The 25,656-nt window shown below is 45.7% G+C and overlaps 1 protein-coding gene across 1 annotated transcript in view; it reads right to left on the reverse strand.

Moving 5' to 3' along the window:
* Nucleotides 1-7,838: 7,838 nt before the first annotated feature.
* The window catches only part of LOC142196029 (putative N-acetylated-alpha-linked acidic dipeptidase), a 41,624-nt gene continuing 23,806 nt past the window's right edge, over nt 7,839-25,656 (reverse strand). Inside the window, exons 11-19 of the mRNA XM_075266212.1 lie at nt 25,416-25,498; nt 24,794-24,857; nt 24,625-24,692; nt 21,693-21,784; nt 19,136-19,226; nt 14,642-14,906; nt 14,359-14,440; nt 13,533-13,625; nt 7,839-8,291 (exon numbers count right to left, since the gene is read on the reverse strand). Coding sequence (XP_075122313.1) covers nt 8,102-8,291; nt 13,533-13,625; nt 14,359-14,440; nt 14,642-14,906; nt 19,136-19,226; nt 21,693-21,784; nt 24,625-24,692; nt 24,794-24,857; nt 25,416-25,498 — 1,028 coding nt within the window. The 3' untranslated portion in view covers nt 7,839-8,101. The remainder of the gene's footprint in view (nt 8,292-13,532; nt 13,626-14,358; nt 14,441-14,641; nt 14,907-19,135; nt 19,227-21,692; nt 21,785-24,624; nt 24,693-24,793; nt 24,858-25,415; nt 25,499-25,656) is intronic.

Below are 25,656 nucleotides of genomic sequence, written 5' to 3' on the forward strand. Positions count from 1 at the left end.
ACAGACGATAACCAAGGCCGAAATAAAGGCGACCACAGAGGCAAACAGAGAGCGGTACATTGAAGAATGGAGAAACGAAATAAATAACTCCAAGAAACTCACCGTGTACCAATCCCTACAAAGGGACTACACCATGGCCACCTACCTGGAGAGAATACGCCACCCCAAGCACAGACAGACCCTGAGCCGGTACAGACTGAGCGCCCACAACCTAGAGATAGAGACGGGGCGATACAGGCAGACGTACAAGCCACGGGAGAAGAGACTGTGCCAGCACTGTGACCAGGGGGCCCTAGAAGACGAGACCCACTTCCTGCTACACTGCACCAAATACTCAGCTATGAGGGCCGTCTACTACCAAAGACTCTCTGCCCACATCCCAGACTTCATATCTGCAGACGAGAAGAGGAAACTCTACATCCTACTGGGAGAAGAAGAGGCCACTGTGGAGATCGCTGCCCAATACGTGTCCAGCTGTCACCAAACAAGAGGAAGATGAGACTCCACGGACTGTTATATTTATCCCAAAACACCCGCCCCACCCACCCCCACCCCCACCCCCACCCCCACCTCCCCATATAGCAGTCACCAACGAAGAGGAAGATGAGACTCCATGGACTGTTATAACCGAACCCCCCCCCCCCCCCATACCCACCACCCACCCAACCCAACTCCCCCCCCCCACCCACCCACTTTACTAGCTTTGGCAATGCCAAATACCTATTCGGACGTGCCAATAAAGCATTTTTTTGATTTGATTTGATTTGATTTGACTCCATCGCGCCTGCATTGGGGCAGAGGTCACACTCTGCAGTGTATATAAGCCGCCGTCTGCTAGTGAGTGATCAGGACAACGGCACACATGCCAACAGAGAGGGCTCTATGTGCCATAGGTTCGTTGTCACGGGCATAGGACTCTTTCTATCAAGGGCAATTTTAGCTATTAGTGGCTACATAGTAGACTAACATGTCAGGAGAGGTGTGAGCCCCCCTACAAATCCAGTGACTCACAGTTGACTTCTGTGTTCTTGGTTGCTTTTTCTCTTCATCCACTCCAGACCGCAATGACAACTTCTCCTCATCACTGCAATGTGTTTCTTCGTTCGCTTCTGTACCCATTTCCAGCCTCTAAAAGAACAGAAATTTTGATATTTTTTATATATATATTTTTTAAAAGTACCATACACCGCAATTTTCACTGTGGCTACTAAGCCTAATAATACATTGATACCTACCAATTCTGTAGGGGTTTTCTTTTGCAGCAGCCTCCTCATTAAAAATCCAGACAGGATTACAATAGAAGATAACACCTCTGTACATAACACCGCTTCTCACTATTAAATCCACTACTGACAACAGATAATGTCAGAGCTTATCTATTGCCTCTCATAATGTCTACAAACCTCTCTTCTCCTCTCTGCTAACAGCAGTGATATGTGACTAGATATTAGTTATATGCCATACAATAGTCCGGGATTGACTCATTGAGGTTTATGGGTGAAGTTTTTTTTTTAGACTTGTTTACTGCAGGTGTGCGGGAATAGATAGGTTGTGAGTGTCAGAGGTTAGTGGAGTATGTAAGGATGAATCAGAGGTGTTATCTTCTATTGTAATCCTGTATGTGATGTAAATAAGGTGATGTGTACAAAGAAAGCACCTAGGTAGCAGTCTATTATTAGGATTAGTGGCCATAGTGAAAATTGCAGGAAACAGTGATATCATTTACTCCACTCTGCCCTTCAGCCCTGTGGTCTTTGAGGAAGAGAGCGCACTCACTGGCCTTATAACATCAGACTAAAGAGTACAAAGCAAAGATTGGCAATATCTAAAGCAGACAGCATCCCAAGTAACAAATCATCCAGACAAGCATTACGCTGTACCAAGCCAGACAATGTGAACACTCACCACAGCGAAGCTCTGCCGCTGCCAGACTACTGAACTGCTTAACACTATTCACTTCCTTCCTGCAGCCTAATTATGCAAGTGAATGATTGCTAAGTTCATTAGCACACACCCGATACATACAGGTCACAAAGTAACATTATTATGGCCACCTCCTACTTTTGATATTGGCAGCACGTAGCCCATGTAAGAAATGACATGTCGTGGGCTACCAAGTTTGCCATAGGCCAGTGGTTCTCAATCTGTGGTACGTATATCCCAGGGGTACACCGCACTGCACGGAAGTCCCTCCTGCCCGAAATGGATGCTTAGCAGCCAAAACGCCGGAGCAGGCAGATCATCAATGCCAACAACATGCTCATTATATGGTGTCCCAGTGAGTTGCTGAGATGCCGGAACAATCACGGGCATAGCAGGAGGAATGAGTTCAACAGCAGGACAGCTTGACAGCTATCAAAACAGCGGAGCAGATGGATAATCGACACCAAAAAAATGCTCATTATATGGAGTCCCAGCCAGCTGTTGAGATGCCGCAACAATCACAGGCACGGCGCGAGGAACAAGTTCAGCAGCAAGACAGCTTGAGAGCTGCCAAAAAGTTGGAGCAGGCAGATTATTGACGGCAGCAATTTGCTGAATATAGTCGGATCATCAACGCCAACAACACGCTCATTATATGGCGTCCCAGTGAGCTGCTGAGATGCCGGAACAATCACGGGCACAGCATGGGGGAAGAGTTCAGCGGCAGGCCAGTTTAACAGCTACCAAAATGCTGGAGCAGGCAGATTATTGGCCAGGGGCGGGGCCTGTGGGCGGGGCGGAGCGTGAGAGCAGGAGACAGCTCTCCGGTGTCTGCTTGTTCACAAAGCAGACTGAGAATCATCTCCGGACACTTGCAGGCGGGGCCGCCGCAGCCCTGACTGCGAACGAGTGCAAGGCCCCGGCCTGCCAGTGTCCGGAGATGATTCTCAGCCTGTGCTGTCAACAAGCAGACACCGATCCCGCGATCGACCCATACGTCCTTCGCGATCGACCGGTAGATCGCGATCGACGTATTGGGCACCCCTGCACTAGAGAAAAAGGCTTGAACTGGAAGTGGACCACCGATGATTGGCAAAGGGTTGCCTTCTCCAAGGAGTCACTTTTTCTGCTTCATCGAACAGATGGACGTTGGAATGTCATATGAGGAACATCAAAGAATATGCAACCACAATGCGACCTTTGCTGGAAGAATGCAAACTGGTGGCGGCAAGATTATGGGAAGGAAATTTTTTCATGGCATTCCCTGGGTTCCCTCATCCATGTGGAAGGCCCTCTGAACCCATACATGCCGTTTGTCTTCTGGAATCTTCCAGCTAGACAACGTGACATGCCATATAACTAGAATTGTCCAACAGTGGTTAGAAGAGTACGACCAAGACTTCCAAGAACTTCCTTGGCTCGCTCGTTCCCCAGGCTTGAGCCCTATTGACCATCTGTGGGACCTCCTCAATCATCCTGATCTTCCTAAATGTGGGATGCACTACAGTCAGTATGGCTCCAGATACCTGGGACAACCTGCCAACAACTTATTGGGTCTCTCCCAACCCGTCTATCTGTTGTCCAATCTGTGCACGACGGTTACTCTGGTTATTAGCTGGTGGTCATAATAATGTGACTCGACTGTATATAGAAAACAGCAAGAACCTAAACCAAAAAAATTATATGTCAGGCTTGCGCTGAGCTCGGACCTGAAAGACGGAGAGCCCATCCACTAATACAGTGGTTACCTGCAGACACCCGTGGACCTCGTAGGTGTGGACAGTGCAGGACTTTTTGGAGGATTCTATGGCAGAGACTCCAACACAAATGTGAACCTAGACTCAGCTGTAAGACTCTGTTCACACCTATGTCAAGATATTTCATGCTTTGTCATAGGAGTGTATAAATGAGAATAGAGTGACGGATTGGTCATAGGATAGACATTGGCAGTGCCCGATAGACCCCACTGACTTGTAATGAAGTCTATCCAGGTAGATAGATGGATACATACGCAGATCGCTCTGTGCCGCCTGGCCATGTTTTCTGGTGTTCTCCCTCTGTCTGCCGTACTGTTCTTCCTCTTTGTGGACGCCGTGTATCAGTCCTTGCCTGTAGGTTGCACTGGCCCTTTAAGAAACTCTAAACCTTGTTTCTGTACTTACCTAATCTTCTGCCCAGGGGGGTTATTAAAGGCAGCTTGTCCCACAGCAATCTGAGGAAAGAGCCTACTAGTTTGCTAGTGTGCAGTAAAAATGTCTTTCTGAACTCTACCTGGTTATCTGTTACCAGACCACTGATTTATTCCTTGCACTGGATTCTATCCTGATCACTTCATAGATTACGATATTGCCACCTGCCCTGACCTCTGCTTGGATTACCGTATTGACTCTGTGCCTCCTGCCCTGATCACTGCATGGAATACCATATTGACTCTGTGCCACCTGATCATCCACTTGTATTGATGGAAGTTCTCATGGTGGACCCTCCATGGAGCTGCGGTTGCAACACCAAAAAGGAAGTCTTGGAATTCTTGAAATCACAGGATCGACTGACAAGATAAGGATATGCAAATGGAAAAAGTGGAAGATAGTCATAACATCTTAATTTATTCAGTATCGAGTATGAGCGGCATGCACAGAATCCCCATCTTACACGTCTTGGCATGTTATCAATGAGGTTAGTAATGGTTGTCAGAGGAATGTTGTGCCAAGCTGAAGGCACTCGGGCAAGAAGATGATCAAGATTGGCCACTGGCCGCTCCCTTGTCGTTTCCAACCAATGACTCCTGCCTTGAATAACCTCGGGGTTATTGCTCTTTCAATTTCAATATTGAGGAGAGTAAAATGTGAGACAGGTATTTCCAGTCCATTGCAAAGTCAGCGATCCTGACTCATCTCATATTTAGGATGCTTTTGTATCTACAGATCTTCATTTGCAAGGAATTTTGGGTGCAGTTTTGGACACCATTGTACGGGAAAGACAAAGTAGAGCAGGTTCAATGGTGGGCGGCCAAAGTCATAAATGAAAAAGGGGCGACCTATGGATGGATGTATGTCTGTTTTACATTACAAACTATGTATATGGGGATGAATCCAAGGATTTACATAATAGGATTAACATATAGTGATTTGTGCGCTCATGTATTGTAACAGACATAACACCCTGCAGGCAGACAAACTGGACCCAATTCACATGTTTGCATACCTCCCAACTTTCGAAGAATAGAAAGAGGGAGAAAATGTGTGGCACGCACAGCACGCTGCGACAAATTTAGCCCCTCCCACTTTTATATTGACTCCGCCCATTCTTATTCATTTTTCATGTGCCCCCCACACAGTATAAACCTCCTACAGTCACCTGTAAATTATATGTCCCCCCTCCATCTCTCCTCCAGTTACATATACCCCCTTCATAGTGGCGTAACTACTGCCATAGCAGCAGAGGCAGCTGCCACAGGGCCTGGGACATTAGGGGCCCGGTGACAGCCCCTACTGCTGCTATCATTATACTTGGGGGCCTTTTCAGACCCCCGAGTATAATGATTGGCGGACCGGGAGAGGTAAGAAACATAAAAAACACTGCTACTTACCTCTCCACGATCCTGCCAGGCCTCCTTCCTAGTTGTCTGACGTCTCTGACGTCACATGAACCCGGCCTGCGTCCCGGGTCATGTGACGTCCAACATCATTGAAGAAGGACGGCAGCGGAGGCCGACAGTGTAGGAGCCGGGGGAAAGGTAAGAAACAGTAGTTTTTTATGTTTTTATTCCCCTGGGTCTCTGATTATAATACTCTGGGGTCTGAAAAGACCCCAGAGTATAATAATTGTTTATGGGTGTCCACAGAGGGGGATAATACTGTGTGCAGGGGCCACTATGGGACATAATACTGTGTGCAGGGGCCACTATGGGACATAATACTGTGTGCAGGGGCCACTATGGGGGATAATACTGTGTGCAGGGGCCACTATGGGGCATAATACTGTGTGCAGGGGCCACTATGGGGGATAATACTGTGTGCAGGGGCCACTATGGGGCATAATACTGTGTGCAGGGGCCACTATGGGGGATAATACTGTGTGCAGGGGCCACTATGGGACATAATACTGTGTGCAGGGCCACTATGGGGCATAATACTGTGTGCAGGGGCCACTATGGGGTATAATACTGTGTGCAGGGGCCACTATGAGGTATAATACTGTGTACAGGGGTCACTATGGGGGATAATACTGTGTGCAGGGGCCACTATGGGACATAATACTGTGTGCAGGGGCCACTATGGGACATAATACTGTGTGCAGGGACCACTATGGGGTATAATACTGTGTGCAGGGGCCACTATGGGGGATAATACTGTGTGCAGGGGCCACTATGGGACATAATACTGTGTGCAGGGGCCACTATAGGGCATAATACTGTGTGCAGGGGCCACTATGGGACATAATACTGTGTGCAGGGGCCACTATGGGGGATAATACTGTGTGTAGGAGCCACTATGGGGATAATACTGTGTGCAGGGGCCACTATGGGACATAATACTGTGTGCAGGGGCCACTATAGGGCATAATACTGTGTGCCGGGGCCACTATGGGGCATAATACTGTGTGAAGGGGCCACTATGGGGCATAATACTGTGTGCCGGGGCCACTATGGGGGATAATACTGTGTGCAGGGGCCACTATGGGGCATAATACTGTGTGTAGGAGCCACTATGGGGATAATACTGTGTGCAGGGGCCACTATGGGACATAATACTGTGTGCAGGGGCCACTATAGGGCATAATACTGTGTGCCGGGGCCACTATGGGGCATAATACTGTGTGAAGGGGCCACTATGGGGGATAATACTGTATGAAGGGGCCACTATGGGGCATAATAGAGCACGCAGGAATGCGTAGGAGGGGGTCGGTCGAGGTCTTCGGCGTCAGTGTTGGTGGGGGCCATGTCAAAAGTTCGCCACGGGGCCCCGCCATTCTTAGTTACACCACTGCCCCTTCATCTGCCCCCAGTTTCATGTCCCCCCATCTCTGCCCACAGTTTCATATACCCCCTTCATATGCCCCCAGATTCATGTCTCCCCATCTCTGCCCACAGTTTCTGAAAGTGTTTTTGAAACTGAGACATACCTCCCGCCGACCGGGACTGCGGGACAGGACATCGAATCTGTGAATGTCCCACAGAATCCGGGACGGTTGGGAGGTATGCGGTTGTTATAAGAAACCAGCTGGATACATCATGGAACATGACAGCCAATGAACGTTATAGGGGTTTTCTAGGAAATTATTTTATGGGCCGTAAATATCAGCCAGTTCGGGATTAGCTGTGTGAGGGTATGTCCGGTCCCCGTACTATACACAGCTCAGCTGCCATTGAGGTCAAGTTGCAGTAACGGTGTCTGGCCACTATATAATGCCTGGAGACATCTGTATCTGGCTCTGTGCACTGTAGGGACTGCATGTATTATACACCTGTTGCCCCCAGCGCCAAGCACATATTTATGGTGAGACTTTCTGCTTTCTGTAGGAGATCTCTTTGCAGCAGTCACCTCACTTCCAGCACTGACGGTCACATCATGTATATATAGATGAGACTCAACAAGTCATGATATAGTCAGTGGTCACAATATATCTATCCCCCATGCAGAGGGCACAGAGCATGCCTAGAAAACTATCCTACGAAATTCAATACCATTGTGTCTATGGCTCATGGTTCATCTACAAACTATCTTAGGCTTAGTGGCAAGAGTTGGAATTGCAAGATTTTTTTAAAAAAATCTAATAACATGGAAAATTAAAAGCCAGCAAAAATTCTTAAAAAATAGGATTTAAACAACAAGTCATTTCCTGGCAACACTTTCCCTTTAAGTCAGAAGTGATCGTCCGACAGCGGTCAAATGAATCGCACAAATAAGACAAAATTAGACGGTAAGATGTGTTAAAAATATAATAACGTGCGGAGCGGATCTTCTTCATGATATTTACATGTAATTCCGTTAAACGTGATCATGACCATGATCCATTGGGTTAGTGTCCCTTTAAGACCTTTCGGATTTGCAGTTTTTAATGACAAAATAATAAGTAAATGAGGAAGGAACTGGATGGAGGGCGAAGAATTGGGATCCTGGGAAGTGATGTCGATTCATTAGCTTAGACCACAAGTATCATATATACAGTATATATATTATAGTACATCCTCCAGCGTCTGCCCGGCCGCCTGCACCGTGAAGGCGGCTATAGATATTTGTCTCTTGACCTCCTCCCATGCCGAGCGTTGGTCACTTTTATTCTCAATATCAAAGAGGGCATCGTAGATTCCAGGGAAGGATTCCCCCATATACTTGTTATGACTGCTCGGAGCATATATGATGTGTCTGGGGAGAGCAAAAGAGACAGAAGATTTGTTAAGATGCCGCGTCTTTAAGAAAGATTATATGTACGATATATTATTGAGGAGATTGTATATTATAAGGGTATGACCACTACTATTTGTATTGCTAGAATATAGCGAAAAGAAAATAAATTGAGCAATGTTTTGTGTATACAGCTCCTAGGCCAATCAATGTATCGTCATGGTTAGAGACTACAAAACTACTTGTGCGGTCAGACAAGGCTGTAGCCTGAGCCCAACGCTCTTCAACATCTATATCAATGAACTGGCTACAGCCCTGGAGGCCTCATCAACCCCAGGCCTCACCCTGAACAATCGAGAGGTGAAGTTCCTGCTGTATGCCGATGACCTCCTACTCCTGGCCCCCACCGAGAAAGACCTCCAAGAAATTCAGCACCACATGGGCCCTACCCATCAACCAGAAGAAGACCAAAATCATGGTATTTCAGAAGAAGGGCCAAAACAAAGCCTCCACCACCCCACAATTCACACTGAACGGCTCCACACTGGAGAAAACCAACAGCTACACCTACCTGGGGCTGGAGCTCAGCCAATCAGGAAGCTTCAAAGCAGCAATAGAAACCCTGAAAGCAAAAGCCTGCAGAACCTTCTACGCCATCAGAAGACAACTGTACCACCTCAAACCACCGGTGAGGGTCTGGCTGAAGATATTTGACGCAGTCATCTCCCCGATCCTTCTCTATGGCAGTGAGGTTTGGGGCCCAGCCACCTACCCAGACCAGTTAAAGTGGGATTCCAGCCCAACAGAGAATTTCCACCTGGAGTTCTGCAAATACCTGCTCCATGTCCATTGCAACACCACCAACATGGCCTGCAGGGCAGAGCTAGGCAGACTCCCCCTATGGCTCACCATACAGAAGAGGGCGCTAGCTTTCCAGGCACACATCCAGGTGAGCAAGTCCGACTCCTACCACCACCAAGCATGGCTAAGCCACCCGAGCAAACCAGACATTCAACAACCAAACAACAGCCAACCACCAAACCAAAAACACCAACAGACGATAACCAAGGCCGAAATAAAGGTGACCACAGAGGCAAATAGAGAGCGGTACATTGAAGAATGGAAAAACGAAATAAATAACTCCAAGAAACTCACCGTGTACCAATCCCTACAAAGGGACTACACCATGGCCACCTACCTGGAGAGAATACAGCACCCCAAGCACAGACAGACCCTGAGCCGGTACAGACTGAGCGCCCACAACCTAGAGATAGAGACGGGGGCGATACAGGCAGACGTACAAGCCACGGGAGAAGAGACTGTGCCAGCACTGTGACCAGGGGGTCCTAGAAGACCAGACCCACTTCCTGCTACACTGCACCAAATACTCAGCTGTGAGGGCCGTCTACTACCAAAGACTCTCTGCCCACATCCCAGACTTCATATCTGCAGACGAGAAGAGGAAACTCTACATCCTACTGGGAGAAGAAGAGGCCACTGTGGAGATCGCTGCCCAATATGTGTCCAGCTGTCACCAAACAAGAGGAAGATGAGACTCCATGGACTGTTATATTTATCCCAAAACACCCACCCCACCCCCACCCCCCCCATATAGCAGTCACCAACGAAGAGGAAGACGAGACTCCACGGACTGTTATACCCCAAACCAACCGCCCCGCCCCACCCCACCTCCAACCCCCCCCATATAGCAGCCACCTACGAAGAGGAAGATGAGACTCCATGGACTGTTATAACCCAAACCCCCCCCCATACCCACCACCCACCCAACCCAACCCAACCCCCCCCCCCCCCCCCCCCCCCCGCCCACTTTACTAGCTTTGGCAATGCCAAATAACTATTCGGACGTGCCAATAAAGCATTTTTTTTTTTTATTTGATTTTTGACTATATTAGCCATGTCATAGCACCTTGCCTTGGTCCCCTTCAATTACTAACCTATCAAATATACATAGTGCATAAACATATCCTTTAAAGGGATCCTAGCATTAAAACATAATTTTTTCTCATTAACACATAGGAATAGTCTTAAGAAAGACTATTCTTCTCCTATCTTTAGATGTCTTCTCCGTTCCGCCATTCGGTAGAAATCCCAGTTTTCGTCGGTATGAAAATGAGTTCTCTCGCAGCACTGGGGGCGGTCCCCAGCGCTCAAACAGCAGTGGGGGCGTCCCCAATGCTGCGAGAGAACTCTTGGTCAAACTTCTTGTGGTCGCGGGCAGAGCCGACTGCGTATGCCCGCGGCCACAAGAAAAATGGCCACTTACACAGTCAGTAAGCGGCCATTTTCTTGTGACCTGTAGGCATGAGCAGTCGGCTCTGCCCGAGGCCTAAAAGTTTGACCACCAGTGCCGGAAGAAGACGCGAAGAGAGGCCGTTCCTGAAGAAGATGGAGGTGGCACTGGAGAGTTCTCTCGCAGCATTTGGGGACGCCCCCAGTGCTGTTTGAGCGATGTGGCCCACCCCCAGTGCTGCGCGAGAACTCATTTGCATACCTACGAAAACCGGGATTTCTACCGAATATCGGCGCGGAGAAGACATCTAAAGGTAGGAGAAGAATATCCTTTCTTAAGGCTATTCCTACGTGTTAATGAGAAAAAATTGTGTTTTAATGATAGGATCCCTTTAAGGCTGTGTGAAGTCTCTTATGGTGCCTTCACACGACATAGTGCTCCTTTAGACACGTATACACGTGTCCAAGCACAGCGCTTCAAGTGTGAAGGCACCCTTAGGAATCACAGTGTCCGCCTGAAATTGCAGAGAAAAAGGTCTGCTGCTTCAGTTTAAAAATGGGCTCCTTTTGTGACCACAAGTTCAGCGGCCCTCTTGTCTATTACTCAGAACAATAGCTAATGCTAGTGTGAATAGGGGAGAGAGAAGAAAAGACTGAAAACAGAAGCCGGGTAAAACATTAAAAACAAGGGCAGGACTACAGGAGAGGTAACAGGTACAGTGGGGCAAAAAAGTATTTAGTCAGTCACCAATAGTGCAAGTTCCACCACTTAAAAAGATGAGAGGCGTCTGTAATTTACATCATAGGTAGACCTCAACTATGAGAGACAAAATGAGAAAACAAATCCAGAAAATCACATTGTCTGATTTTGTAAGAATTTATTTGCAAATTATGGTGGAAAATAAGTATTTGGTCACCTACAAACAATCAAGATTTCTGGCTCTCACAGACCTGTAACTTCTTATTTACGAGTCTCCTCTTTCCTCCACTCATTACCTGTAGCAATGGCACCTGTTTAAACATGTTATCACTATAAAAAGACACCTGTGCACACCCTCAAACAGTCAGACTCCAAACTCCACTATGGTGAAGACCAAAGAGCTGTCAAAGGACACAAGAAACAAAATTGTAGCCCTGCACCAGGCTGGGAAGACTGAATCTGCAATAGGCAACCAGCTTGGATTGAAGAAATCAACTGTGGGAGCAATAATTAGAAAATGGAAGACATACAAGACCACTGATAATCTCCCTCGCTCTGGGGCTCCACGCAAAATCTCACCCCGTGGGGTCAAAATGATCACAAGAACGGTGAGCAAAAATCCCAGAACCACGCGGGGGGACCTAGTGAATGTACTGCAGAGAGCTGGGACCAATGTAACAAAGCCTACCATCAGTAACACACTACGCCACCAGGGACTCAGATCCTGCAGTGCCAGACGTGTCCCACTGCTTAAGCCAGTACATGTCCGGGCCCGTCTGAAGTTTGCTAGAGAGCATTTGGATGATCCAGAAAAGTATTGGGAGAATGTCCTATGGTCTGATGAAACCAAACTGGAACTGTTTGGTAGAAACACCACTTTACGTGTTTGGAGGAAAAAGAATACTGAGTTGCATCCATCAAACACCATACCTACTGTAAAGCATGGGGGTGGAAACATCATGCTTTGGGGCTGTTTCTCTGCAAAGGGGCCAGGACGACTGATCCAGGTACATGAAAGAATGAATGGGGCCATGTATCGTGAGATTTTGAGTGCAAACCTCCTTCCAACAGCAAGGGCATTGAAGATGAAATGTGGCTGGGTCTTTCAACATGACAATGATCCAAAGCACACTGCCAGGGCAACGAAGGAGTGGCTTTGTAAGAAGCATTTCAAGGTCCTGGAGTGGCCTAGCCAGTCTCCAGATCTCAACCCTATAGAAAACCTTTGGAGGGAGTTGAAAGTCTGTGCTGCCAAGCGACAGCCCCAAAATATCACTGCTCTAGAGGAGATCTGCATGGAGGAATGGGCCAACATACCAACAACAGTGTGTGCCAACCTTGTGAAGACTTACACAAAACGTTTGACCTCTGTCATTGCCAACAAAGGATATATAACAAAGTATTGAGATGAAATTTTGTTACTGACCAAATACTTATTTTCCATCATAATTTGCAAATAAATTCTTACAAAATCAGACAATGTGATTTTCTGGATTTGTTTTCTCATTTTGTCTCTCATAGTTGAGGTCTACCTATGATGTAAATTACAGACGCCTCTCATCTTTTTAAGTGGTAGAACTTGCACTATTGGTGACTGACTAAATACTTTTTTGCCCCACTGTATATAGCAGAGAGCCCAAGGACCAGAGGTAACAGTACAGTGCACCAAGCTTGTGGTCAAAACAGGGATAGGCGGGAGGAAGTTTAGCAGGTGCAAACACTAATATTTAAAGAGCCTTTCCGCTTCCAACTTGGTGAGTTCCGGCACAGGAGGAGATAAAGGAGACTGGTACAGAACAACCGAATGCTGGGGGACAGGTGAACATCTCTTTTTTTTTTGTGTTCTACACCCAGCCCGTCCGCTCATGAGTTTTCTGTATGCCCTGGATAACCCCTTTAATAATTGATCACCTATCCTTAGGGTATGTCATCATCCACTGAAGATCAAAGTAGATTCAACGCCCGGGTCCCCAGCTGATCAGCTGTTTCATTGTACGCTGCTGTGCTTGGCAAGTAGTGAAGAGGCTTCAGCACTCACACAAACGCTGCAGCCTCTTCACTTTTTGCCAAACACAGTGACGTACATTGTATAGTGACTGTGCTTGGTATGGCAGCTCAACCCATTTATCTTGAATAGGACTGAGCTGTGAACAGGACATGTGATTGATGAAGGTGATATAACATGGCCTGTGAGGCAGAAGCAGCGCTCAGGGAGGATCACTGACACTACGGGCGCTTTTAGATACCAAGGCCGAGACTGTTATGTTATCTTTGAAGCCCCCTAGGAGGCACCATCATGATCACCTTCTTACCTGTAGAAGGGACGTCCTGGCAATCCTAAAGGGTCAATGAAGGCTCTTTCCAAGTACATGAGCTGATCGTTCACTGAGCGCACTTCTAGTGGGCTGTAATAAAGATAAAGCCAAGGTAAGGTAAATGGAAGGAGAGATAGAAAGATAGATAGATAGATATTAGATAGATAGATAGATAGATAGATAGATAGGAGATAGATAGATAGATAGATAGATAGATAGATAGATAGATAGGAGCTAGATAGATAGATGATAGATAGATAGATAGATAGATAGATAGATAGATAGATGATAGATAGATAGATAGATAGATAGATAGATAGATGATAGATAGATAGATAGATAGATAGATAGATAGATAGATAGGAGATAGATAGATAGATAGATAGATAGGAGATAGATAGATAGATAGATAGATAGGAGATAGATAGATAGATAGATAGATAGATAGATAGATAGAAGATAGGTAGATAGGAGATAGATAGATAGATAGATAGATAGATAGATAGATAGATAGATAGGAGATAGATAGATAGATAGATAGATAGATAGAAGATAGGTAGATAGGAGATAGATAGATAGATAGATAGATAGATAGATAGGAGATAGATAGATAGATAGATAGATAGATAGATAGGAGATAGATAGATAGATAGATAGATAGATAGATAGGAGATAGATAGATAGATAGATAGATAGAAGATAGGTAGATAGGAGATAGATAGATAGATAGATAGATAGGAGATAGACAGATAGATAGATAGATAGATAGATAGATAGATAGATAGATAGGAGATAGATAGAGTGTGAAAAATCTTTTACTCACTTTGTAAAATCAATGTCTTTCAACCTGGCATGAAATGATGTAGCAGATTTTGTGAAATTTTCAATGGCAGAATAAAGCGCATCTAAAAAAAAGAATACAGAAAGTACATTTGTATAGAACTCTGTGCAGTACCATTTTTCACCACATCCATGAGTGCTTACTTTTCATAAGCTACAATGCAACAGCGCCCCCCAACTAAAAAAGATTGTCAAAACTCAGATAGCAGGCCATACATCTTAAGGCCTAACTACACCCCATCACACTTTTTGTTCCATCGACTTACCAAAAGAGACCTTATACTCCTGTATTTGGGGTTGGTGTTTCTGTCCGATGCTTCTTATGATGTCGGCGTAATTCTTCAGGGCATCTGCATAGTCTAGGGCATTGAAGGGGATAACCACCTCATTCGCCAGTTCGAACACAAGCCCGCCTCGCACTTTGGCCACCGCCAGGTGGTTTTTATACGTGGGGTCGTAGAATTGATCCACAATCTCAGATGTCTCGTAGATGCTGTGGTAGACCGGGTAGCCGCTGTATCTCTGCTCTTTCTGACAAATGCAAAAGAAAACTGGGATTTCATTACTGTAAATTAAAAATTAATTAAATTTTTTTTTCCATAATATATCTGTATGGAGTGAAATAATAAAGCTAGTCCTTAAAGTGGCTCTCCAACTCTACAAAACTGGTAGCCTATCCTTAGGATATATTGGATTGGTGGCCCCTGCACACAGTATTATCCCCCATAGTGGCCCCTGCACACAGTATTATGCCCCATAGTGGCCCCTGCACACAGTATTATGTCCCATAATGGCCCCTGCACACAGTATTATGTCCCATAATGGCCCCTGCACACAGTATTATCCCCCATAGTGGCCCCTGCACACAGTATTATGTCCCATAATGGCCCCTGCACACAGTATTATGTCCCATAGTGGCCCCTGCACACAGTATTATCCCCCATAGTGGCCCCTGCACAGAGTATTATGTCTCATAGCGGCCCCTGCACACAGTATTATCCCCCATAGTGGCCCCTGCACACAGTATTATGTCCCATAATGGCCCCTGCACACAGTATTATGTCCCATAATGGCCCCTGCACACAGTATTATGTCCCATAATGGCCCCTGCACACAGTATTATGCCCCATAGTGACCCCTGCACAGAGTATTATGCCCCATAGTGGCCCCTGCACACAGTATTATGTCCCATAGTGGCCCCTGCACACAGTATTATCCCCCATAGTGGCCCCTGCACAGAGTATTATGTCTCATAGCGGCCCCTGCACACAGTATTATCCCCCATAGTGGCCCCTGCACACAGTATTATGTCCCATAATGGCCCCTGCACACAGTATTATGTCCCATAATGGCCCCTGCACACAGTATTATGCCCCATAGTGGCTCCTGCACCCAGTTTTATGTCCCACTGTAGACACCCATAAACAATTATTATACTCTGGGATCTTTTCAGACCCCAGAGTATAATAATCGGAGACCCAGCTCCTACGATGTCGGCCTCCGAAGTAGTCCATCTTCAATGACGTCAGACATCACATGACACGGGACGCAGGCCGGGGACATGAGACGTCAGGCGACTAGGCTGAAGTCTGCCCGGATCGTGGAGAGGTAAGTAACAGTGTTTGTTATGTTCCCTTACCTCTCCCGGGCTGCCGATCATTATACTCGGGGATCCGAAAAGACCCCCGAGTATAATAATAGCCGCGGTAGCGGCTGTCGCCGGGTCCCCAATGTCCCGGGCCCTGTGGCCTCTGCTGCTATGGCGGTAGTACTTCCTAATGGTACCACTTTATTATTCTGTACAATGTACTGGGAGGCTGGAAAAAAATTCACAATGGGGTGGAATTAGAGAAAAACAGCATTGGCCCAACTTTCTTATGGGCTTCGTTTTTACGACGTTCACTGTGCAGCCAAAAATGACCCGTCACTTGTATTCTGTCAGTCGGTCCAATTCTGGTGACACTGAATTTATGTTTTTTTTTTTTTTTTTACATTGTAATTAAATGACACCCGTAACTTTTATTTATATTTCTGTGTATGGGGATGTATAAGGCATCTTTGATGGTGGGGTCTGATGTACTTTTTAGTTATACCATTTTGGGGAACGTTTATTGTTTTGATCACTTTTTATCCAAATTTATATGGGAGGTGAAAGAATAACAAAAACGGCATTTCGGTTCTTTGGATTTTTTTTTACCCTGCTACGGCGTTTACCCTATAGGAAAAATATTTTTACAAGTTTGTATACCGGGTGTTTTTTTTTTTGGACACAGGGCTATCTAATGTGCATGGGTTTTACTTTATTTATGTACTTTTATACGTGTTCTAGGGAAAGGGGGGGGATTTCAACTTGTACTTTTTTTTATTTTTATGGTTTTTTTTATTTCAATTTTTTTATTTTAATGCCATTTTTAGAACCCCCCTCCCTATTTTAGACCAATCTGAGCACTAATGCAATGTAAAATCACCCCCCCATATATATCTGTAGTTAAAAATATAATAGAAAAAAATAAAGAAAATATATATGGCTATAAAAATATGTCTAATAATAAAATATATATATTTATTATTATATTAATAATCTATAAATATTATATATACATATAAATATTATATATAATGTTATTATATTATTATTAATATTTAATGTATAAATCTGATATATACACATGTATTTTTATGTATATAAAATATATCTAATAAAAAATATTTTTATGATATATACATATATATATATATATATATATATATATATATATATTTAAATAAAAAATATATATTTTATTTAATTTTTTTCTATTATACATATTATTATGCATACAAGTAGATACATAGATACATATATATACAGTCCTATGAAAAAGTTTGGGCACGCCTATTAATCTTAATCATTTTTAGTTCTAAATATTTTGGTGTTTGCAGCAGCCATTTCAGTTTGATATATCTAATAACTGATGGACACAGTAATATTTCAGGATTGAAATGAAGTTTATTGTACTAACAGAAAATGTGCAATATGCATTAAACCAAAATTTGACCGGTGCAAAAGTATGGGCACCTCAACAGAAACGTGACATTAATATTTAGTAGATCCTCCTTTTGCAAAGATAACAGCCTCTAGTCGCTTCCTGTAGCTTTTAATCAGTTCCTGGATCCTGGATGAAGGGATTTTGGACCATTCCTCTTCACAAAACAATTCAAGTTCAGTTAAGTTTGATGGTCGCCGAGCATGGACAGCCCGCTTCAAATCATCCCACAGATGTTCAATGATATTCAGGTCTGGGGACTGGGATGGCCATTCCAGAACATTGTAATTGTTCCTCTGCATGAATGCCTGAGGATTTGGAGCGGTGTTTTGGATCATTGTCTTGCTGAAATATCCATCCCCGGCGTAACTTCAACTTCGTCACTGATTCTTGAACATTATTCTCAAGAATCTGCTGATACTGAGTGGAATCCATGCGACTCTCAACTTTAACAAGATTCCCGGTGCCGGCATTGGCCACACAGTCCCAAAGCATGATGGAACCTCCACCATATTTTACAGTGGGTAGCAAGTATTTTTCTTGGAATGCTGTTTTTTTTGGGCGCCATGCATAACGCCTTTTTGCATGACCAAACAACTCAATCTTTGTTTCCAAAATGAAGCTGGCTTGTCCAAATGTGCTTTTGCATACCTCAGGCAACTCTATTTGTGGCGTACGTGCAGAAACGGCTTCTTTCTCATCACTCTCCCATACAGCTTCTCCTTGTGCAAAGTGCGCTGTATAGTTGACCGATGCACAGTGACACCATCTGCAGCAAGATGATGCTGCAGCTCTTTGGAGGTGGTCTGTGGATTGTCCTTGACTGTTCTCACCATTCTTCTTCTCTGCCTTTCTGATATTTTTCTTGGCCTGCCACTTCTGGGCTTAACAAGAACTGTCCCTGTGGTCTTCCATTTCCTTACTATGTTCCTCACAGTGGAAACTGACAGGTTAAATCTCTGAGACAACTTTTTGTATCCTTCCCCTGAACAACTATGTTGAACAATCTTTGTTTTCAGATCATTTGAGAGCGGGCTGTCCATGCTCGGCGACCATCAAACTTAACTGAACTTGAATTGTTTTGTAAAGAGGAATGGTCCAGAATCCCTTCATCCAGGATCCAGGAACTGATTAAAAGCTACAGGAAGCGACTAGAGGCTGTTATCTTTGCAAAAGGAGGATCTACTAAATATTAATGTCACTTTTCTGTTGAGGTGCCCAGACTTTTGCACCGGTCAAATTTTGGTTTAATGCATATTGCACATTTTCTGTTAGTACAATAAACCTCATTTCAATCCTGAAATATTACTGTGTCCATCAGTTATTAGATAGATCAAACTGAAATGGCTGCTGCAAACACCAAAATATTTAGAACTAAAAATGATTAAGATTAATAGGGGTGCCCAAACTTTTTCATAGGACTGTATATATATGTATATATATATATATATATATATATATATGTATAGAAATAAATATCTGTAACTAGTTTGATGGAACAGGTGATGTCTCATGGAACAATTTTTAACTTATTTGTTCTTGGAGCTGTTTTTATTTTGTCGCCGGTGCCAGTTTCGGGCTTTATAATTACAGCATTTATGTCTTCAGTGTGGCATTTGGTTTGGGGAACAGATATTTAGCTTGTCACTTGACAGCCCTGCAGGGTGACTCAGTCCGTGGATACATGCGATCCCTTCCTCCCACTTACCAGGTGCTGGAGTATAAAGCACTCACCCAATTTTTCGTGTAGCGAGCTCTTCCAGATGCGATGCCAAGACGCTGAAAAAATACTTCAAAATCGTTTCCGGACCCCAGTTTGTTTATCCTTGTGGAAGGAAAAATATGAGGAATTGAAGTATTTAATATAGTTATTACAGCAGATACAGAAGGACTCGTGTATCATGTGATGTCTGTATCAAAGGCAAAGTAAACTGGTATTTATTGTGCAAATTCACATCCGTTCTCCCCAATTGCCTTCATAAAATTAATTGTATAGCATTATTCTCCAGAGGGGTCTCCAATTACAGCAGGGAAACGGTGAACACTTCTGGTCACTGCTGCCAGGAGGAGGAAAGTGGGGTTAGTTAACCCTTTACTTGATGTATCAAAACCGCCCGACAACTATGTGCAGTGAGCGAGCGGAGAGAGCGGCGGGGGAGTGTGGCAAGGTGAGTCCAACTACACTGGGGCCGATGTAGGGGGGGGGGGAGGCCATGAAGCTGGGAGCAGAGATGAGGGGACAAGAAACTGGGGGCAGAGATGGGGGGACAAGAAAATGGGGGCAGAGATTGGGGGACAAGAAATATAAGCGGTTCAGCGCCACCGCCAACCCGCAGACGAAGTCACGGGTAACTGCTAGTTGATTTATATTATCAGCAATTCATACTGGAGCAGATAGCTTCCTGCTACGACTGGGTTCACACTAACATTGTTAATGTCTGTTGCTGTCTCCCATCATAGGATCACAGTTATGAACATTAACTGTTGCAGAGAACAGACACAGACATTCCTGCATGCATGCAGGCAGGGCCAGCGTCAGCGCACGGCATAGTCGGGCAAGTGCCGGGGCCCACAGAGCCTCTGGGGGCCCCCCGGCACTTGCCCGCCCCAGCACTTGCCTGTCCCGATTACAGCTCATTGGCATCCGTTGGTTGCCGATGAGCTGAATACATAAGCGATTAAAGCAGGAGCTGTGAGCTCAACTCCTGCTTTAAAGCTGTGGCCCAGCGTGCGTGTGTAGGCGCGATGACGTCATCACATCGCGCTTACACACGCAAGCCGGGCCGCAGCTTTAAAGCAGGAGCTGAGCTCACAGGTCCTGCTTTAATCGCCTATGTGAATGCAGTGAGAGAGCGGAGAGAGGAGCGGCGGGGGAGTGATGGAAGGTGAGTGTAAGTGTTTGTTTTGTATTAAATATTAAGGTGGAACATAATGAAGGGGGCCCATGAAACTGGGGGCAAATGAAGGGGAGGGGGGGAACGGCATGACACTGGGGAAGATGAAGGGGGTGGGGAGAGAACGGCATGAAACTGGGGACAGAGATGGAGGGGGCCCAATGAAACTGGGGGGGGGGGCAAATGAAGGGGAGGGGGGGAACGGCATGACACTGGGGAAGATGAAGGGGGTGGGGAGAGAACAGCATGAAACTGGGGACAGAGAAGGAGGGGGCCCAATGAAACTGGGGGGCAAATGAAGGGGAGGGGGGGAATGGCATGACACTGGGAAAGATGAAGGGGGTGGGGAGAGAACAGCATGAAACTGGGGACAGAGAAGGAGGGGGCCCAATGAAACTGGGGGTGGGGCAAATGAAGGGAAGGGGCAGATGGAGGGGTCGAACAGCATGACACTGGGGCAGAGACGGGGACATGAAACTGTGAGCAGATGAAGGGGGAGAACGTGATGAAACTGGGGACAGAGATGGAGGGGGGACATGAAACTGGGGGCAGATGAAGGGTGTATATGAAACTGGGGGAGAGATGGAGGGGGGGCATATAATTTACGGGTGACTGTAGGAGGATTATACTGTGTGGGAGCACATGAAAAATGAATGAGAATGAGCGGAGTCAACATAAAAGTTGGTGGAGCCAAATTTGACGCAGCGTGCAGAGCGCATTTTACCCCTTTCTACGCTTTAAAAATTGGGAGGTATGGCGTTGATGACGCCACACTCCTGCGTGACGTCACTCACTTCATTTGCGACGCACAGTGTCTCAACTCCCCCACTTCCTTTATAAGGGGGCCCACTGAGGCTCTGTCGCCCAAGGGCCCATAAAAACCTGGAGCCGGCCCAGACTTTTTCTTCCATTGCAAAAGTAAACAAACATGATGGATGATAGCGTCCATTATGTTGTTTACATCAGTGTCAATGGCAATGGACATCAACTCAGTCTGTTCTCTGCAATAGTTAATGTCTGTTGCTGTTATACTATGACGGAAGACAGCAACGGACATTAACAACCGTAATGTTAACTCAGCCTAAGAAAGCGAGAAAAAGTAGTTCTGTGACTACCAGGGAAAGCACTGCACTGACTCCTGAGGAAAGCACTGCTGTGACTACTAGGGAAAGGATTCCTGCGAATATTGGGCAAGGCACTGCTTTGACTTCTAGGAAAAGGACCCCTGAGCTGAGAAAGCACTGCTGTGACTACTGGAGAAAACACTTTTTTGACTATGGGTGGAAAGCACTGCTGTGACTACTGGGGTGGGGTGGGGGGACCTACAGTTTATTATTGGTGGAAAAATCAGGAAGCGGTACTGTCTGGATTGCGATAAGCTTTGTGAATCCCATTACCTTGGAGCGTCCTTATAGTCTGTCCAGTTATTCTTTTGGTGCCAGCTCTCATAGAGGGATTTACCTTCAAAACCTTCATCTGGGCTCGGGATCTAAGGAAATTAGACGAAATGGAAAGGAAAGCTAGAAGATTATTTAATGGTGTCATACATATTCGATGTATGTTTGCTGAACCCTCTGAAACCTGATCGCTTAGCTAGGTACTGCCTTGCCAGGACCATTCTTCTCAATGACACCACTACATTTCCCCAGTTCCTTTAGTGTTGCACTGTGGCCATTGTTGTGCACTTTCTATGTACCCTGTTTCCCCGAAAATAAGTCATCCCCCGAAAGTAAGACATAACAGAGGTTTTGTTGAATTGCCTAATATTAGGCATCCACCAAAAGTATGACATCCTCCAATAATAATAATCTTTTTGCGCAAAGATTGTATGAAGAAAAACATTGCAGACGGCTGAACACTGTGCGCGATGTTCCGTGTCCATAGATATGCCGGCTGATAACGCTGCTGCGATATGTTGTATCCATTGTTCCTGCTGCTGTATGATGAGCTGGGAGATGCCCGCTGTGCATACATTAAGCATCGTATACGGCTGGGGGTCCACTCTCCCAGCTCATCCCACAGCAGCAGGACCAGTAAATACAATGTATCACAGCGGCAGCGGCATCAATGTTTTTCTTCATACAGTCTTTGCACAGCAAGCACTTCTCAGCGTAGCGCAGTGGTGGCAGCAGCACACAAAAATAAGACATCCCCTGAAAATAAGACATAGCATATCTGTAGGACCAAAATTGTATATAAGAGACTGTCTTTTTTTTCGGGGAAACACGGTATATATACAAGCTATACATCTGTTATCATGCTTGGGTAACATATTATAATGGTCTGGTGACAGTAACCTATCTATCTGCAGGGCTGGGGTGATAAGCTGGTTCTGGTGACAGTAACCTATCTATCTGCAGGGCTGGGGTGATATGCTGGGTCTGGTGACACTAACCTATCTATCTGCAGGGCTGTGGTGATATGCTGGTTCTGGTGACAGTAACCTATCTATCTGCAGGGCTGGGGTGATATGCTGGGCCTGCTGACAATAACCTATCTATCTGCAGGGCTGGGGTGATATGCTGGGTCTGGTGACAGTAACCTATCTATCTGCAGGGCTGGGGTGATATGCTGGGTCTGGTGACAGTAACCTATCTATCTGCAGGGCTGGGGTGATATGCTGGTTCTGGTGACACTAACCTATCTATCTGCAGGGCTGGGGTGATATGCTGGTTCTGGTGACACTAACCTATCTATCTGCAGGGCTGGGGTGATATGCTGGTTCTGGTGACAGTAACCTATCTATCTGCAGGGCTGGGGTGATATGCTGGTTCTGGTGACAGTAACCTATCTATCTGCAGGACTGGGGTGATATGCTGGTTCTGGTGACACTAACCTATCTATCTGCAGGGCTGGGGTGATATGCTGGTTCTGGTGACAGTAACCTATCTATCTGCAGGGCTGGGGTGATATGCTGGTTCTGGTGACACTAACCTATCTATCTGCAGGGCTGGGGTGATATGCTGGTTCTGGTGACAGTAACCTATCTATCTGCAGGGCTGGGGTGATATGCTGGTTCTGGTGACAGTAACCTATCTATCTGCAGGACTGGAGTGATATGCTTGGTCTGGTGACAGTAACCTATCTATCTGCAGGGCTGGGGTGATATGCTGGGCCTGCTGACAATAACCTATCTATCTGCAGGGCTGGGGTGATATGCTGGTTCTGGTGACAGTAACCTATCTATCTGCAGGGCTGGGGTGATATGCTGGTTCTGGTGACAGTAACCTATCTATCTGCAGGGCTGGGGTGATATGCTGGTTCTGGTGACACTAACCTATCTATCTGCAGGGCTGGGGTGATATGCTGGTTCTGGTGACAGTAACCTATCTATCTGCAGGGCTGGGGTGATATGCTGGTTCTGGTGACAGTAACCTATCTATCTGCAGGACTGGAGTGATATGCTTGGTCTGGTGACAGTAACCTATCTATCTGCAGGACTGGGGTGATATGCTGGTTCTGGTGACACTAACCTATCTATCTGCAGGGCTGGGGTGATATGCTGGTTCTGGTGACAGTAACCTATCTATCTGCAGGGCTGGGGTGATATGCTGGTTCTGGTGACACTAACCTATCTATCTGCAGGGCTGGGGTGATATGCTGGTTCTGGTGACACTAACCTATCTATCTGCAGGGCTGGGGTGATATGCTGGTTCTGGTGACACTAACCTATCTATCTGCAGGGCTGGGGTGATATGTTAGTTCTGGTGACAGTAACCTATCTATCTGCAGGGCTGGGGTGATATGCTGGTTCTGGTGACAGTAACCTATCTACCTGCAGGGCTGAGGTGATATGCTGGTTCTGGTGACAGTAACCTATCTATCTACAGGGCTGGGGTGATATGCTGGGTCTGGTGACAGTAACCTATCTATCTGCAGGGCTGGGGTGATATGCTGGTTCTGGTGACAGTAACCTATCTATCTGCAGGGCTGGGGTGATATGCTGGTTCTGGTGACAGTAACCTATCTATCTGCAGGGCAGGGGTGATATGCTGGGTCTGGTGACAGTAACCTATCTATCTGCAGGGCTGGGGTGATATGCTGGATCTGGTGACACTAACCTATCTATCTGCAGGGCTGGGGTGATATGCTGGGTCTGGTGACAGTAACCTATCTATCTGCAGGGCTGGGGTGATATGCTGGTTCTGGTGAGAACCCAGGTGGAGACTGCTCATGTATAAGATCTACCTAAACCTAGTTCCTGCCACTGATGACATCACCGAATACATAATGACATCACACATAACGGGGTTTATATACATTATCATTTATATATACTGTATTATCCACACGTATGAAACATTTTTACTCTACAAAGTTGTTCCTTACCTCTTTTGCTAGACTGTATGCCAGCTGATATAGTAAAGGGCTGCAGTCAATCCTTAAAGTATAGTTCCCTAAAAACATAAGGGTTAAAATTATTCCATAGCTATAATGGATCTGGCTAGGGACAGTTTGGGGGTATATATATATATATATATATGTAGTATATATCTACCTTCCACAGAGGAGTCTGCGTTGATGTAAGCCACTGCCCTTTTCTCAAGTAGTTTAACATTCTCCTGCAGACACAATATAAGAAGACATAAGACATCCCTGGCAACATCTATCATCATGTGATCAGTACAGGGGCCGAATCTGGACATCATATCCCACATCTACAAAGCCAAATGTTAACAATCCAGGCAAATTGCCGTCACCACTAGGGGGAGCTTAGGAGCTTAACAGTATACAGTAACCTCTTACATGAGTTTGCTGTAAAGCATATCACTGAATGCTGCTAACAGAGCAGAGGAGAAGTTCAGCCAAGATGGCCGTCCCTATAAGAAGACTATCACTAAGCTATATGGCTAGGTAGAAGACTTGGAGCTCTGGATCATCCATGATCTTTGGGCTAGGTCCCAGCCCCCTGGTTTGTAGTTCCTCTAGTTATCCCCCCTCTTCTCCAAGGTCACATAGTCTTCTTCTATGGTATGTATACTGGCATGGTTTAGCCAGACGATTGGAAAGTCAATTGACTTCTCAAGAAACTTTAGAAGCTGAAATTTACTTTATGGATTACGGGATAATCTGAAAGGTCAACAGATAGCGGCACAAAGAGGAGATTACCGAGCCCTTACCTCGGCCCACTCTGTAGAACCTAAGAGGCCAAACTCTTCCGCATCCCAACTGGCAAAGATCATCGTCCTCCTCGGCCTCCAGCCTAGAAGAATCAATATGTACAGAGGGATCAATGGCTGGAAGTTGGGGAAATAGGGACTGTTTTGCTAGACCTTGGCTTGGCCTTAGTGGGATGCCCACTGTAGAGCATGGTTTTAGAATTCACACTTCCTTTTGTTCAAATTTGTTTGGACCATTCTG

The sequence above is a fragment of the Leptodactylus fuscus genome, chromosome 2, assembly GCF_031893055.1.
Source record: "Leptodactylus fuscus isolate aLepFus1 chromosome 2, aLepFus1.hap2, whole genome shotgun sequence".
Lineage (NCBI taxonomy): Eukaryota > Metazoa > Chordata > Amphibia > Anura > Leptodactylidae > Leptodactylus > Leptodactylus fuscus.